General features: G+C 38.9%; 3 protein-coding genes across 14 annotated transcripts in view; 1 reads left to right on the top strand and 2 right to left on the bottom strand.

Annotated features, from left to right (window-relative positions):
• The window catches only part of DDX25 (DEAD-box helicase 25), a 23846-nt gene extending 23610 nt beyond the window's left edge, over nt 1–236 (bottom strand). Inside the window, exon 1 of the mRNA XM_070625159.1 lies at nt 78–236. The gene's annotated coding sequence lies outside the window, so the exon portion shown is untranslated. The remainder of the gene's footprint in view (nt 1–77) is intronic.
• Nucleotides 1–10372, top strand: part of PUS3 (pseudouridine synthase 3) — an 11656-nt gene extending 1284 nt beyond the window's left edge. The window contains exons 2-6 of one of the 4 annotated variants that reach the window (XM_008517114.2): nt 105–398; nt 6308–6725; nt 6843–7408; nt 8307–8497; nt 8641–10372. In XM_008517114.2, coding sequence (XP_008515336.2) covers nt 6354–6725; nt 6843–7408; nt 8307–8497; nt 8641–8951 — 1440 coding nt within the window. In that variant the 5' untranslated portion in view covers nt 105–398; nt 6308–6353 and the 3' untranslated portion in view covers nt 8952–10372. Of the gene's footprint in view, nt 1–104; nt 1458–6307; nt 6726–6842; nt 7409–8306; nt 8498–8640 lie in introns of all 4 variants that reach the window. The other 3 variants (XM_070625161.1, XM_070625160.1, XM_070625162.1) reach the window with 3 other exon arrangements.
• HYLS1 (HYLS1 centriolar and ciliogenesis associated) overlaps nt 1952–13041 on the bottom strand; it is a 13302-nt gene continuing 2212 nt past the window's right edge. For 3 of the 9 annotated variants that reach the window (XM_070625188.1, XM_008517117.2, XM_070625187.1), the window contains exons 2-4: nt 11462–11511; nt 5657–5774; nt 1952–3292 (exon numbers count right to left, since the gene is read on the bottom strand). In XM_070625188.1, the coding sequence (XP_070481289.1) occupies nt 2365–3292; nt 5657–5670 (942 nt within the window). In that variant the 5' untranslated portion in view covers nt 5671–5774; nt 11462–11511 and the 3' untranslated portion in view covers nt 1952–2364. Of the gene's footprint in view, nt 3293–5656; nt 5775–9035; nt 9071–11461; nt 11566–12999; nt 13018–13041 lie in introns of those variants that run through there. The other 6 variants (XM_070625182.1, XM_070625183.1, XM_070625184.1 and 3 more) reach the window with 5 other exon arrangements.

The following is a 13041-nucleotide window of genomic DNA, read 5'->3' as shown; positions in this document are numbered from 1 at the left end:
GAGTTATTTTCTAGGTTTTACAAAGAGGAACGGTAAAATGGATAAGCAGTTGGAGGTTTCTCTTTCTCCTCTCATACCGTTTTCTCATACTTTGATCTTTTCAGGAAAGCACCGGTGTGTGAAGTGTGGGACCTCACTTAAGACCTTGTTTTTCTGTCTGTGGTGCTTCTTGGAGCTCCTGGCAGAAACTCGCAGCGCTAAGATCTTTAATTCGATTCTTAGGGAACCCTTGGACTGTGGAGTTAAGTCTTTGCTGCCTCAGAATTCTGTTTGCTCATAAAACGGAATACTGCTAGAGGCCGGGATCCCAGTCGTACGTCGGGTGGGAGAGAGGCGTGGCGACATTTTTCAAATTGGGCCATTACTTGCCCCGCAATCGTTTTTCATTAGTGATCATGGTGCGTGCTTCCTGATTCTCTGGATATTACCCCTCCTTCCTTCTTTGGTTACAATAAAGTTGATCATGGGGAAGGCTCTTTGTACTACTCAACTGGTTACTAGTATTTTCGGGACTAAAACCCGTTTTTAACTTTAAAAAATGTATTGAAACTCTAGCGGTGGCTGTTTTAGTATTTACAGTCGATGCTTAGGGCACGCAGCAATTCCCTCTTTCTGGTATTTGGCAGCCCCCTTCGGGTGTTACACGTCTGCTTGAGAACCACTGTATTTCACCTTGCGGATGGTACGGTGTGCTGGAGAAAGCACTGAATGAGGAGTCTTCAGCTCAGCTCCTCTTTTTGCCACTAATTTGTGTTACCCGCTTAACCTGTTTGGACTAGTTCTTTGGTTAAATAAGGGTTGAACTAGATAACCTTGGAAACTTTTATTTGCTAACATTGGGCCTTGAGATACATGTAAAGAAGGTAAATCATTGGACTGTTTTGCTGTAATTTGCATGTAAAAAATGCCATGTGGCTTTTAACTTTTTAAAATAGAGGTATAAATAAACACTACCTTTAATCCCACTACGCAGTTAGGCTTTGATCTTTTCTTGTGCCTTGTCTGTATATGGGTGTATGACTGAGATCATACTGTATCATTTGCAACCTCTTTCACCTAATTTGCATTTTCCATTAGCTTCCCATATTCCCAGTGACTAATATTGTAATGTCCATTTAATCCCTTTACTATTGGGTAGTTTGTTTTTACTTATTTGCAGTGAATATATCCTATGTGTATGAGTCACTCATTATTTCTTTCCCTTATAAATGCCTAGCAATGGAACTGGGTGAATGTATGAATGATGTAGCTTAAATATTATGGACAAAATGCATTTTGGCAGATAGGAATGGTCAAGGTCATTCATTTTTATGGTACACAGCTGTTTTTCCTTGAGCAAGCAAATTTTTTCTGCTGTCATTCTTCTGGCTTCAAATGCCAAAACTGACAACCCCCAGATTTTATATGTTCCTCATTGGATTAGAAGCATCAAGAACAAATAGATGATCCAATTTAAGGTGAGCAGAATTAGTGTTTTGGTCTGTACCCAAATTCATTTTGGTATTTATGTCTGCACCTGGTTCCAGATAGCAGTAGTGTGAAGTTCTGTTGCAGGGGGAATAGCCTTCAATTGACAGGCGTAATTTCTAAGGAAATCTCAGTGACAAATTTTTTAAAAAGCACAGTATTCTAGAAGTAACAACTGGAGAGTAATATATTATTGAAGTAATTCTGAAACAAAACTTGGGTTAGAATCCTGTATGTCATATAGTGCTGTTATTGAGCATCTATTACAAAGAACTTAACTCAGTTATCTCGATTTTCTATATTCCTTTAGTAATGGCGGATAAGTCCTGTTACCTTTCTTCCTTCCTTTAGGATTGTGTGGGTAAAGGGCAAGTTTTTGTTTCTTCCCTTTGGCTCTCATTATTTAGGTGCTGAGAGTATGATGTAGCCGAATCATAACCCAGTTTGAGATCATCTTCCTTTGGGAAGTAAAAGTAAGGTCAAGTTCACAAATTTCCAAAATTCTTTAATGGATAAGCTTAATGCCGAGCAACTTTAAAAACACTAGTAAAAACAACAACTCACATTGGCCAAAGGCTAAAAGGTTATAGAACAGAAATAGCGCTAACTGACTTTGCTTACTAATGTGACAAAACAGAAAGACCAGGTCTGTTTTTCTTTCTTTGGCATGACTGCTGCAATTGCTGGATTTGAGAGTGGTAATTAGGAAGTTAAATGGTATCTGATACCAAAAGGTATCTGATAATACCTAGAAAAGACGAAGGATGACTGAAGTCCTTACTCTATAATGTCCCATGGGCTTTCAAATTAGTTGTTTCTGTTTAAATAAAAGGAGAGCTATAAAGAACCAGGTTACCCCAAACAATCCTGTGAAGAGAGAGGTAAAAAAAAAAAGACTTAAGAAGGAGAAAGAGGGAAGGGAAGCTTCCTGGGCATGACACCATTTGCAAGGTCACAACGAATACCCCAACGAAGGGCAGATCTTTTCTTCTCAGTTGGTACTAGGTAATTGTTGGGAACATATATGTGCTGAGGCTTCGACTGGGGTTCTGCTCGACAGAGCATCTGCTCCCGGACACCCCAGCGTAATTCCTTCCTATGATCTTCACCAGGAAACCGCATTGAGTCCCAGTCTCGTTTGTACTCAAAATACCGGGCTACCCGGTCTACCTTGCCCCGGTTTCGGCTTAACTGGTCCAGCTTTGGGAGAATAAAGGACTTGGGTCGGCTGGCAACAATCAGGTCTTGTTCATACGCTGGAGGGCCTATTCCTTCTCTTCCTAGATAACAAATGAGCTGATCCTGAGAAATCCCTTGGTATTCATGTGGTAGATTAAATTTTTGTGAAGTATCAACTGGGGATTCCCTGTCTTCCTGAAACTGCAGATTCATCAGCCTTTGTCTTAAGTCCCAGAGATCCACATCACTTTCTGTACCAGACTCCGATTCACTGACGATCGACTCATCTGTCACTAATACTTCCCCACCTGGCTTTCTGCGCAGCACTTTTCTCTTCATCACTGGCTTCCGGAGTCTTTGGGAGGCCTCTGAGACTGTTTCTGAAGTGACATTATTTTCTACATGTGGGTACTGCACGTGCACAGGAAGAGCAGATCGCTTTCCTGGGGTTATTGACGCTTTACTGTAGGGATCATATTGGACAGACTGGGCTTCTCTTCTGACATCTCCCTCACCCTGCCCTGCACAGATATGGGTAAAAGCTGTAGCAGCTACTAACATTCGTTCTTCTGGATCCATATTGGCCCATTTTTGTCCATCAGGTCCCATGAGTTCCTCCATTGCTTCCCCTACACTGTAGGACCTTCTGCAAGAGAAAACACTGATCAGTTTTCTGATAATAAATTCCCGGCTCATAAACTGTTCATTCCCTTCTTGTCTATTATTTTATAGCAGTCAAATGGAAAAAGAATGGCTAAAGCAATCTTAAGTACAATAGATATACAGTCATGTTCTGCATAACGATGTTTCAGTCGATGACAGACTGCATATACGATGGTGGTCCCCTAAGATTAGTACCACACAGCGTAGGTATGTAGTAGGCTATATCATCTAGGTTCGTGTAGGTATACTCTATGACGTTTGCACAATGACTAAATTGCCTAATGATTCATTTCTAAGAATGTATCCCCATAGTTAAGTGACACATGACTGTGTAATAAAATACAGATTAGTACAGGGTAGTATGGGAACAGTTTGGAGGGGCATTAACTCAGCTCTAGAGAATCTGTTACCTGCTTTCATTTCCACTCTTCTTACTCACTCTTACTTTCTACTGCCTGGTAGTTCTTGCCACCTTTAGTAGCTCCTAGGACAGGACAGGTGGCTTCTGGCACAAGAAAAACTTGAGACTACATGATATGGGGTATAATGCTTAACGTACATTATGTAACTTGTACTTAGAGGGACACTTTATGTATCCAGCAGTGTTCTAAGTGCTTTACAGATATTAATTCATGTAATCTTCACAGCCGTAGGATAGGTACTCTTATTAGCTCCTTTTCACAGGTGAGTAACGTGAGGCAGAGAAAGGTTAAATAACTAGCCCAAGATTATACAGCTAGAAGTGGTAGAGCTGGAATTCTAACTCAGGGCGTCTGGCTTAAGAGTCCTTGTTTTTAACCACAAGGGTGATTTAATGCCAAAAATCATCACAAAAAGCAGTAATGTGCATGCATACACTCCTTATGCTTAAGTAATCTTAATGCATCTTCAGTTGCCAAGCTAAATCTGTTCATCCCAGTACCCTGTCACTGAAATAACTTTCAATATCCAAATCGACCAGCTAAATACCCAGGGCTAGTTTCCTCACTGGATCCAGGATAGGTATCTACTGCCCACTATTTCCTGTGTCCCTACTATTTTTCTTTTTAAACTGAAAAACGAATACATGCAGCACATGGTAATTTTAAGCAAGGATTTCCCCTCCTTCTACCAAGTTTCGCTCTCAAAAGCAGTTTCTTATAATTTCTCCAGTAATTTTCCATTTTCATATGCATGTTTTTTATACCATAAAGGAGCATATATTATACAACTCTTCTGTGCCTTTAAGACATTCTTGGTGAGCCAGCTGTATCAGCACATGTAGACTTACTTCGTTTTGTTTAAAGTTGCAGAGAATTCCAATGTAAGGGTGTACCATGGTTTATTTAGCCAGTCCCTGACTGATTTAATTAAGGCTTACGATCTTTTGTTGTTAAAAATAAATGTTACAATATCTTATAAATTTTTACATACTTGTGCAAGCATATGTGTATATTAAATTTCTAGAAATGGAATAAGTGGGTCAAAAGGTCGTTGTGCTCAATTTTGATAGCTGTTGCCGAATGCCCCCTAAAACAGTTGTAACAGCAGTGTATGACAGAGCTTGTTTCTCCAAAGTGGTGTAGTATCAAATTTTCTAGTCTTTGCAGTCAGTTTGGTAAAAAACAGTTCTCTCATAAATTTATTTAAATTGAGTAAAATTCAGCATCTTTTCATACATTATAGGTTTTTTCTCCTTTTTTGTATGAAATGCTTGTTCTATTCTCCTTTTCCTCTCAGGATGTTGGATTTTTTTAAATTGATCTTTATATTAAAATGGATTTATATATTCATGAAATACTTATGTATTAAGGAGGTTAGCCCTTTGCTGTCATTAATTTTTTCTTCCCAGTTTGTTGTTTACCTTCTGACTTTATTTTTTGCTAGTAGAAACTTTTACTTTTAGGTAGTCATATTTTTTGGTTTTCTGTAGTTTCTGGGTTTCTGAAGTGTCTTACTTAGAAATGCCTTTCCCACTCCCAGATTTTAAGAAAGTTTATTCCATATTTTCTTCTAGTACTTTTATAGTTTCATTTCTTACACTTAAATTTTTAAGCTATCATAGATATAGAAATTCAAAGGGCAAAAAATTAAATGAGCTACCTAGACTTAACATAGCCTTAGTAACACATGTGGAGATGATCTTCTATAACTAAAGTAACCATCAGTCATAGATTGTCTAGTACTGTCCCAATTTTAAGAATATAGTACAGCTATCTTCAGACTATTGAAATATGCCAAGAATTTCAACACTGACATCTAAATTACATTATCAAGACTGACTCTTCTAGCTGCTAGAGGTAGAGAAATCTTTTATCAGAACATGTATTAAATTTGACTTAAAAAAAGGATCCTGATGCTTAATTACCTTCTTTCTGCCATCAAAACTGCTTCAAGTGGGAAAATCTCTACTCCAGGTTCTACTTCCAATATGAAGTACAATCATTGACAGGTTTCTGCAGTCAAGCTAGCTCTTATTGTACCACCTTTAAGATAGAACTGAGTATTAGATGATAGAACATACAAGTCACTAATTTTACCTGAAATATTGGAAAGCAGTAGAAACTCAGAGTAGACATTTATATTCCATATAAACAGATCTTATGATTAGAAAGACTGGACAAATATAATGAGAAGTCAAAAGGAAATGTTTAGGGAAAAAAATACCCGTAACATCAGTCCTCAATCATCTCGGCTAATGAAGAATAGAGAAATGAAATCTACAGAGATTTCCCCTAAATTCTGACTACTTAAATCACAACAATGCAAGCTGAATAATTTTTGCTACTATTTTCCTTTTCCCCTGTGAATTGGCCAGACAGGATGGAAAAGAATAATATCTGTGGATGGTCAACCCATAATAATTAAGCTAATGCTTGTATCCCTGGGCAGAAGCAAAAATCTGTATCCTTTAGGCATTAAATTAAATCTCAGATACTATTTGAACCTGATGACATGATACTGACACCACCAAAGGAATCAGCGCTGAAACTGTTGCATCCTGTTCCCTTCTTTTCAGGTAGGGTGGACCTATATGATTGATTTATTCCTGGAGTTGTCTTATCATGGCTGAAAATGACATAGACAGAATCCAGACTGAGAAACTCCTAAAAAGAGTACAAGAACTGGAGCAGGAGGTACAAAGACTTAAAGAACAGACCAACAACAAGGACTCAAATATTAGAGAAAATTATTCAGGAACTGGGAAAGCTAAGCGTGCATTTGATTTCAGTGCTCATGGTCGAAGACACGTAGCCCTAAGGATAGCCTATCTGGGCTGGGGCTACCAGGGCTTTGCCAGTCAAGAAAACACAAACAATACAATTGAAGAGAAACTCTTTGAGGCTCTAACCAAGACTCGACTAGTAGAAAGTAGACAGACATCCAACTATCACCGGTGTGGGCGAACAGACAAAGGAGTTAGCGCCTTTGGACAGGTAAGGGCCACTCTACTGTTACTCAGAGCAAGCAATACCAATGTGTTCTAGGTGTACAAACTGAGGATTCAGGTTGGTTGTATCTCTGAAACACAGTATCTTTCTCTAATTCCACAGGTGATTTCTCTTGACCTTCGTTCTCACTTTCCAAATGGCAGGGATTCAGAGGATTTTAATTTAAAAGATGAAGTCAATGATGCTGCTAAAGAGATCCGTTATACCCACATTCTCAATCGGGTGCTCCCTCCAGACATCCGTGTACTGGCCTGGGCCCCTGTAGAACCCAGCTTCAGTGCTAGGTTCAGCTGTCTTGAGCGGACTTACCGCTATTTTTTCCCTCGTGCTGATTTAGACATTATAACCATGAACTCTGCAGCTCAGAAGTATGTTGGCACACATGATTTTAGGAACTTATGTAAAATGGATGTAGCCAACGGAGTGATTAATTTTCAGAGGACTATTCTGTCTGCTCAAGTACAGCTAGTGGGCCAGAGCCTGGCTGAGAAGAGAGGGCAAGAACCTTTCCAGCTGTGTCAGTTTGAAGTGATTGGCCAGGCCTTCCTGTATCATCAAGTCCGTTGTATGATGGCCATCCTTTTTCTGATTGGCCAAGGAATGGAGAAGCCGGAGGTTATTGATGAGCTGCTGAACATACAGAAAAATCCCCAGAAACCTCAATACAGGTAAGTTAAAAAAAAAAAAAAACCCCGAACACAAACAGCTATTGCACTTAGAATATTTTAAAATGTATTCTAACATATCTTCCTCTCCTCACAATTGTCTAAATAGTAAATCACAGATTCTGTCTTCATGAAACTTTTAATCTAACTTGTAGAATGTTATGAACACATAGGAGGGAGTGGTATCTTTTAATTTTCTTCTGTCATTGTTCCATCCCTTTAGTAACAAATGGCTGTTTGGACCAGGCCCTTAAATAAAAGGACGTTCATTTCTCTCTCTCTCTGTTTTCTGAATTTGTGTTAAGAGGTATATCATTAGGTTCTGGTGAAGTTAAAAGCTGAGCATTCAACTGTTCATATTAAATCTTGCTTGCTTTGTATTATGGAGTAGTCATACTACTGTACTTTTTTATTTTTCCTAATTTTCAGTTTCTGAAATGGTAGGAAAGGCAGGAAGAATAGTCAGGCTTTTCTTTTAAGAGCAGGCTGAGGTCAGACAGACCAATAATTCATTCCTAGGCAGGGAAATCTAGTTTTTACTCCATACTGTACAAAATTTGTATAATTTTGTTTGGACAAGTTTGGAAAAATGCCACCAGCTGTTTTTAATTTTATAGCAGTATGGTGGAGCAAGTTGACTCACTTCTAGGTGACTTGTTACCATTGAAATTTATCCTCATCTAGAGCAAGCCTAACCAGTTGATCCATGGTTTATTGCCTTTTTCTTTTTTTAATTATCAAGTTATTCAAAGTTAGGGATGGTGTTATATTTTCTTACCTATTAAATACTTAATATTGACAAAGTTTTTCCCCTCCTTTAAACCCAACTAACCCCATTTTTTAAGAACTGTTGGATGGCTGCTATCTATTCTCATACCCTATTTCTTCTCTTTCTCTCTAGTATGGCTGTAGAATTTCCTCTAGTCCTATATGATTGTAAATTTGAAAACATCAAGTGGATCTATGACCGGGAGGTTCAGGAGTTCAATGTTACCCACCTACAACAACTCTGGGCTAATCAGGCTGTTAAAACTCACATAGTGTATAGTATGCTGCAAGGACTGGACTCTGCTGCAGTACCCTGTGGGACAGGTACGCCAGGGAAATCCAAGGATAAAATCACTTACCAGAACCAAAGTTATACAGAGTTACGGGGGAGGTGGCTTTATATAAAGTTTGGAGGTGATTCTGTTGTGGTGAAGTATCCATGTAATGCTGGATTATATATATTACAGGACCAAAGATGGATGGAGTGATAGAATGGAGAAATGTTACGCCTTCTGTCATAAAGCAGACCAGTGCCTTTGTAGAAGGAGTGAAAATGCGCACGTATAAGCCCCTAATGGATCGTCCTAAATGCCAAGGATTAGAATCCCGGATCCAGCATTTTGTACGTAGGGGACGCATTGAGCACCCACATTTATTCCATGAGGAAGAAACAAAAGCCAAAAGAGACTGTAATGAGAAACTAGAGGAAGAAAATACTATTTTGGAGAAACCAGCAAAGAGAATCTGTGTTGATACAGAAATTAAAAGCATCATTTAACCATAGAAAATGCACCAGGATCTAGGAGGCAATAACTAGTTAAGTGGGTAGGTGGGTAGAAAGGAAATACAGAAAAATACTTACTGCAAGAAGTCCTAGAAATTCAGATGATCGGCTCTCTAAAAACAAAAACCAAAAAAGACCATAGGTCCTATTAAGCAAGTTCTTACTTGAAGAAGAAAGAATTCAAACATTCCGTCATTCCTTCCTACACAGAAGGATTAAGAGGTAGAAGCAGCAAAAAGCAGCTATAAAATGGAGAGCTATTTATGTACACCTGGAGGCCTGTGCCTTGTGTTCACATACATTGAAGCCCGATCCGGCTGGTGTCTGCTTTGCTGTGCTGTCCTTTTAAAAGCAAATGAGATACTCACTATCATCTGAATTCTCATAAAGAGCTTTGCCCGAGTGTCTTATTTTCTAAGACAGAAGTTAAAAATAGGAAATTTGGTCAGTTAAATATTTGCTAAATTAGTTTAGCGCCAGGCACAATAGTACCTGAAGTGACCTAACTGAATAAGACAGCATCTCTTAGAAAGCTTATCAGACTAGTGCTCTGTAAGCCACAAATGGTCTCTGGTGCATGGTTTTTTTTTTTTTTTTTTACAATCTTTTACATATGTAAAAAACACTGTTCGCTCATGACCTATATAAAAACAGGCCATGTAGTTTACTAACCCCTGGTCTAGTGGTTTAAGGAAAGCTCTTACAAGAGGAGATATCCAAGCTCCATCTTGCACAACCACTGGGAGCCAGTTAAAGTGGGAATAAAGAAGCAGTTTTAAGTGTGTCTAAGGCAGAAGATGCAGTTTGTGTCAAGGGTTAAAGATGACAGCTCTTGCATTCAGGTAACTGTAAATACAGTAGTATGGCTTGAGTGACAAAAGCATAGTTTAGAAAGGTGAGCAAGGATGATTTTGTGCAGCCTTGTAGGCCTTCCCCAAGACGCTTAGATTTTATCTTCAGAGGACACTGGGAAAAAACATGAAAAGCCAGAGTTGTGTAGCAAAAATACTGCTCTGGGTATGGTGTGGACTGGATGAGGGCAAGACAGTGGGACCAATTAGGAGGCTGTTGAAGTAACCAAGAAAATAGATGATGATGGCCCAGACTAGATTTGTACTGAGGGGGGTGGAGAGAGTAGGTGAATTTGAGATTAAGAAAGGAGAAGTAACAGCACTCTGTGGTTGAGAGAATGGGAGGTTCAAAAGTAGGAAGCTTTCAGGATAAGTCCGAGGGTCCGATTTAAGCCTATCTGAGACACACTGGGACAGGAACATGAAGTGGGGCTTTGCTTGTTCTCAAAGTTGATAACCTTCAAAATATTACTAAAACAGCAATATTTATTCAGAAGAGTTCAAAGTTCTCTTAAATACATTATCCTTTATAGCAATTAAAATAATAAAGTAAATGAACTGAGACCTTTTGCCTCAATAACAGTTTTCGTCATTGCAGAATGTATTATCCACATTTATGATATAATATTATATGTTTTTGAGATCCAAAGTTTTATTCATCAACCAACAAACAGTTTGTTCCTGGGGCCAGCCTGGTGGCACGCTCTGCTGCAGCGGCCTGGGGTTCGCTGGTTCAGATCCTGGGTGTGGACCTATGCACCACTTGACAAGCCATGATGTGGCAGGCGTCCCACATATAAAGTAGAGGAAGATGGGCACAGATCTTAACTCAGGGCCGGTCTTCCTCAGCAAAAAAGGAGGACTGGCGGCAGACGTTAGCTCACGGCTAATCTTCCTCAAAAAAAAAGTTTGTTCCTACCTATGTTCAAAACTGCATGTATACAAATGTGGTTTATCTCCTCAAGCTGCTGGCTAAAATATAACTAACATATGGGACAATGAGAAACAATGCTATCATATAAATAGTAAAGTGATCCAAAAGCTTAGTAGCAGGTGGGCTACACAAATAAGACTTCATTGGAAAAGTTCCAGGTTTAGGATGTAAAATACCGTAAAAAAAGTGAAGTGACCTTGTAGTATTGAAGAGTAAGAAGACAGTAACAGGGCTGGCCCAGTGGCGCAGTGGTTAAGTGCGCACATTCCACTTCGGTGGCCCAGGGTTTGGCAGTTCAGATCCCGGGTGCAGACGTGGCACCGCTTGGCACGCCATGCTGTGGTGGGTGTCCCACATATAAAGTAGAGGAAGATGGGCACAATGTTAGCTCAGGGCCAGTCTTCCTCAGCAAAAAGAGGAGGACTGGCAGCAGATGTTAGCTCAGGGCTAATCGTCCTCAAAAAAAAAACCCACTAAGATTTATTCTAAATAGTCAATTGTATGATCTAGGTCTTCTGGATTTTGAATCATGTCCTCAGTTTTTGGGACTCGATCTGCCAACATTTCATAATGCCCTGAATATTCTTAAAATATGATTGCTTTCTCAATTTTGATGTGAAGATCCTTTTGTTTTTAGTGTAATCATTGAGCATAGTAGAATATCTTCACTTAAACATGTAAGGACAAACCAAAGCATTTTATTTTTTTCTACTTCCTACCTTATTTCAATGTACCTTCACTGGCTTTAGTTTTTGAGTTAAAGAAAAACCTAGAAAAGAACAGAGTTTAAAATAAGTCACTCCTTATTTTTAAAAAAATCAACTCTAAAGAAATGCTACATGAGACAAAAAGCACTAAATAAAAAGGAATGCTTGGAAGATTCTATGGAGGCAAAGGAGTCAGAGGAGCAAAGGCTTAGATCTTAAGTAAAATCCTTTCAAGGTGAACTAGATTACACTATCAAATCTAGAAGAATAAAGATTTAGTGACATTATTTTTGGTAGTTACCACAGGAAAACTTCAACCATAAAAGTCCCAAAATGTGGGGCTGGCCCCATGGCCGAGTGGTTAAGTTCGCGCGCTCCGCTGCTGGCGGCCCAGTGTTTCGTTGGTTCGAATCCTGGGCGCCAAACCACGCTGAGGCAGCGTCCCACATGCCACAACTGGAAGGACCCACAGCGAAGAATATACAACTATGTACCAGGGGGCTTTGAGGACAAAAAGGAAAAAAATAAAATCTTTAAAAAAAAAAGTCCCAAAATGTAATTTTGCAAAACTTCAGTTATTGAAGTAGTGTTTGTATAAATTCCAAAGTCTCTGACCCATGTAAGGACTAAATAAATGTTAGCAGTAAAGTAGGGCTTAGATCTTACTTTCTACATTGGAAAAAGGAATTATTTCAGTAGGTTGTGCAGTTTAAATCAGATTATATATAAATATACAAAATGTTACATATGTGATGTACATAACATGTAATATGTAACATGATATATATAAAATACATATTAATATGATATATATGTAAGTAAAATGGTGCTTTGTGAGAAGTATTACACCATTCAACGTTCATGCAATACAAAACTACCGACTAAAAAGATAGAATAGAGGAAAGTAGGGACAGAAATGGAGTAGGACTCGGGGCTAGGCGTCCTAGACAACGCTAAAGCCCAATGAGAGTTTTTTATGGCATGTGTACTATACTATATGGTGATTAGTATGTTATTTTCTTTGCATTTAAATTATGGCACACTTACTTTTTTTCTTGAACGTATGAACATGGGTGTTTGCAAATAATAAAATACAAGCTTAAGTAAGGTCCACAGGTAACTGCCAGTTCTTTTTCTTTTCTTTTGACATAAAGACCTGATAATCCTTTCTCTTTACTTGGGGGGGAACTTTCACGTAGAAGCTAGAGCAGCTTATATTTTGAAGATAAATAAAGAGAATATTGACCAAAATGCCCGGCAGTACCCTCTCTTCAAAAATCTTAAGACTCAGTGTCATCCTAGGTTTAGCTAGTTGCAAGTGAAAGGATCTCAAGGGTGGAAGGAGAGGACTTTAAACTAGGACAGAGGGGCTGGGTGAGTAGTTAGATTCTAACCACTACAGGGAGGCCACTGCAGAGTTACAACAAATCCCCTGCCTCTGGGGAGGTTAGCCTGCGGCTCTAAGCCGCAATATTAGAAAACAAAACAAGGCAACCAGAATCCAAAGAGACAACAAAAGGGGGAAATAATTCTAACAGGTTAAAACTCACTAATTCAAATTCCTCTTAGAAAGCTACTACAGTCACACACCT

Source organism: Equus przewalskii, chromosome 6, assembly GCF_037783145.1.
Source record: "Equus przewalskii isolate Varuska chromosome 6, EquPr2, whole genome shotgun sequence".
NCBI lineage: Eukaryota > Metazoa > Chordata > Mammalia > Perissodactyla > Equidae > Equus > Equus przewalskii.
The sequence above is the reverse complement of the archived record's forward strand: the minus strand, read 5'-3'. Positions and strand labels throughout refer to the sequence as shown.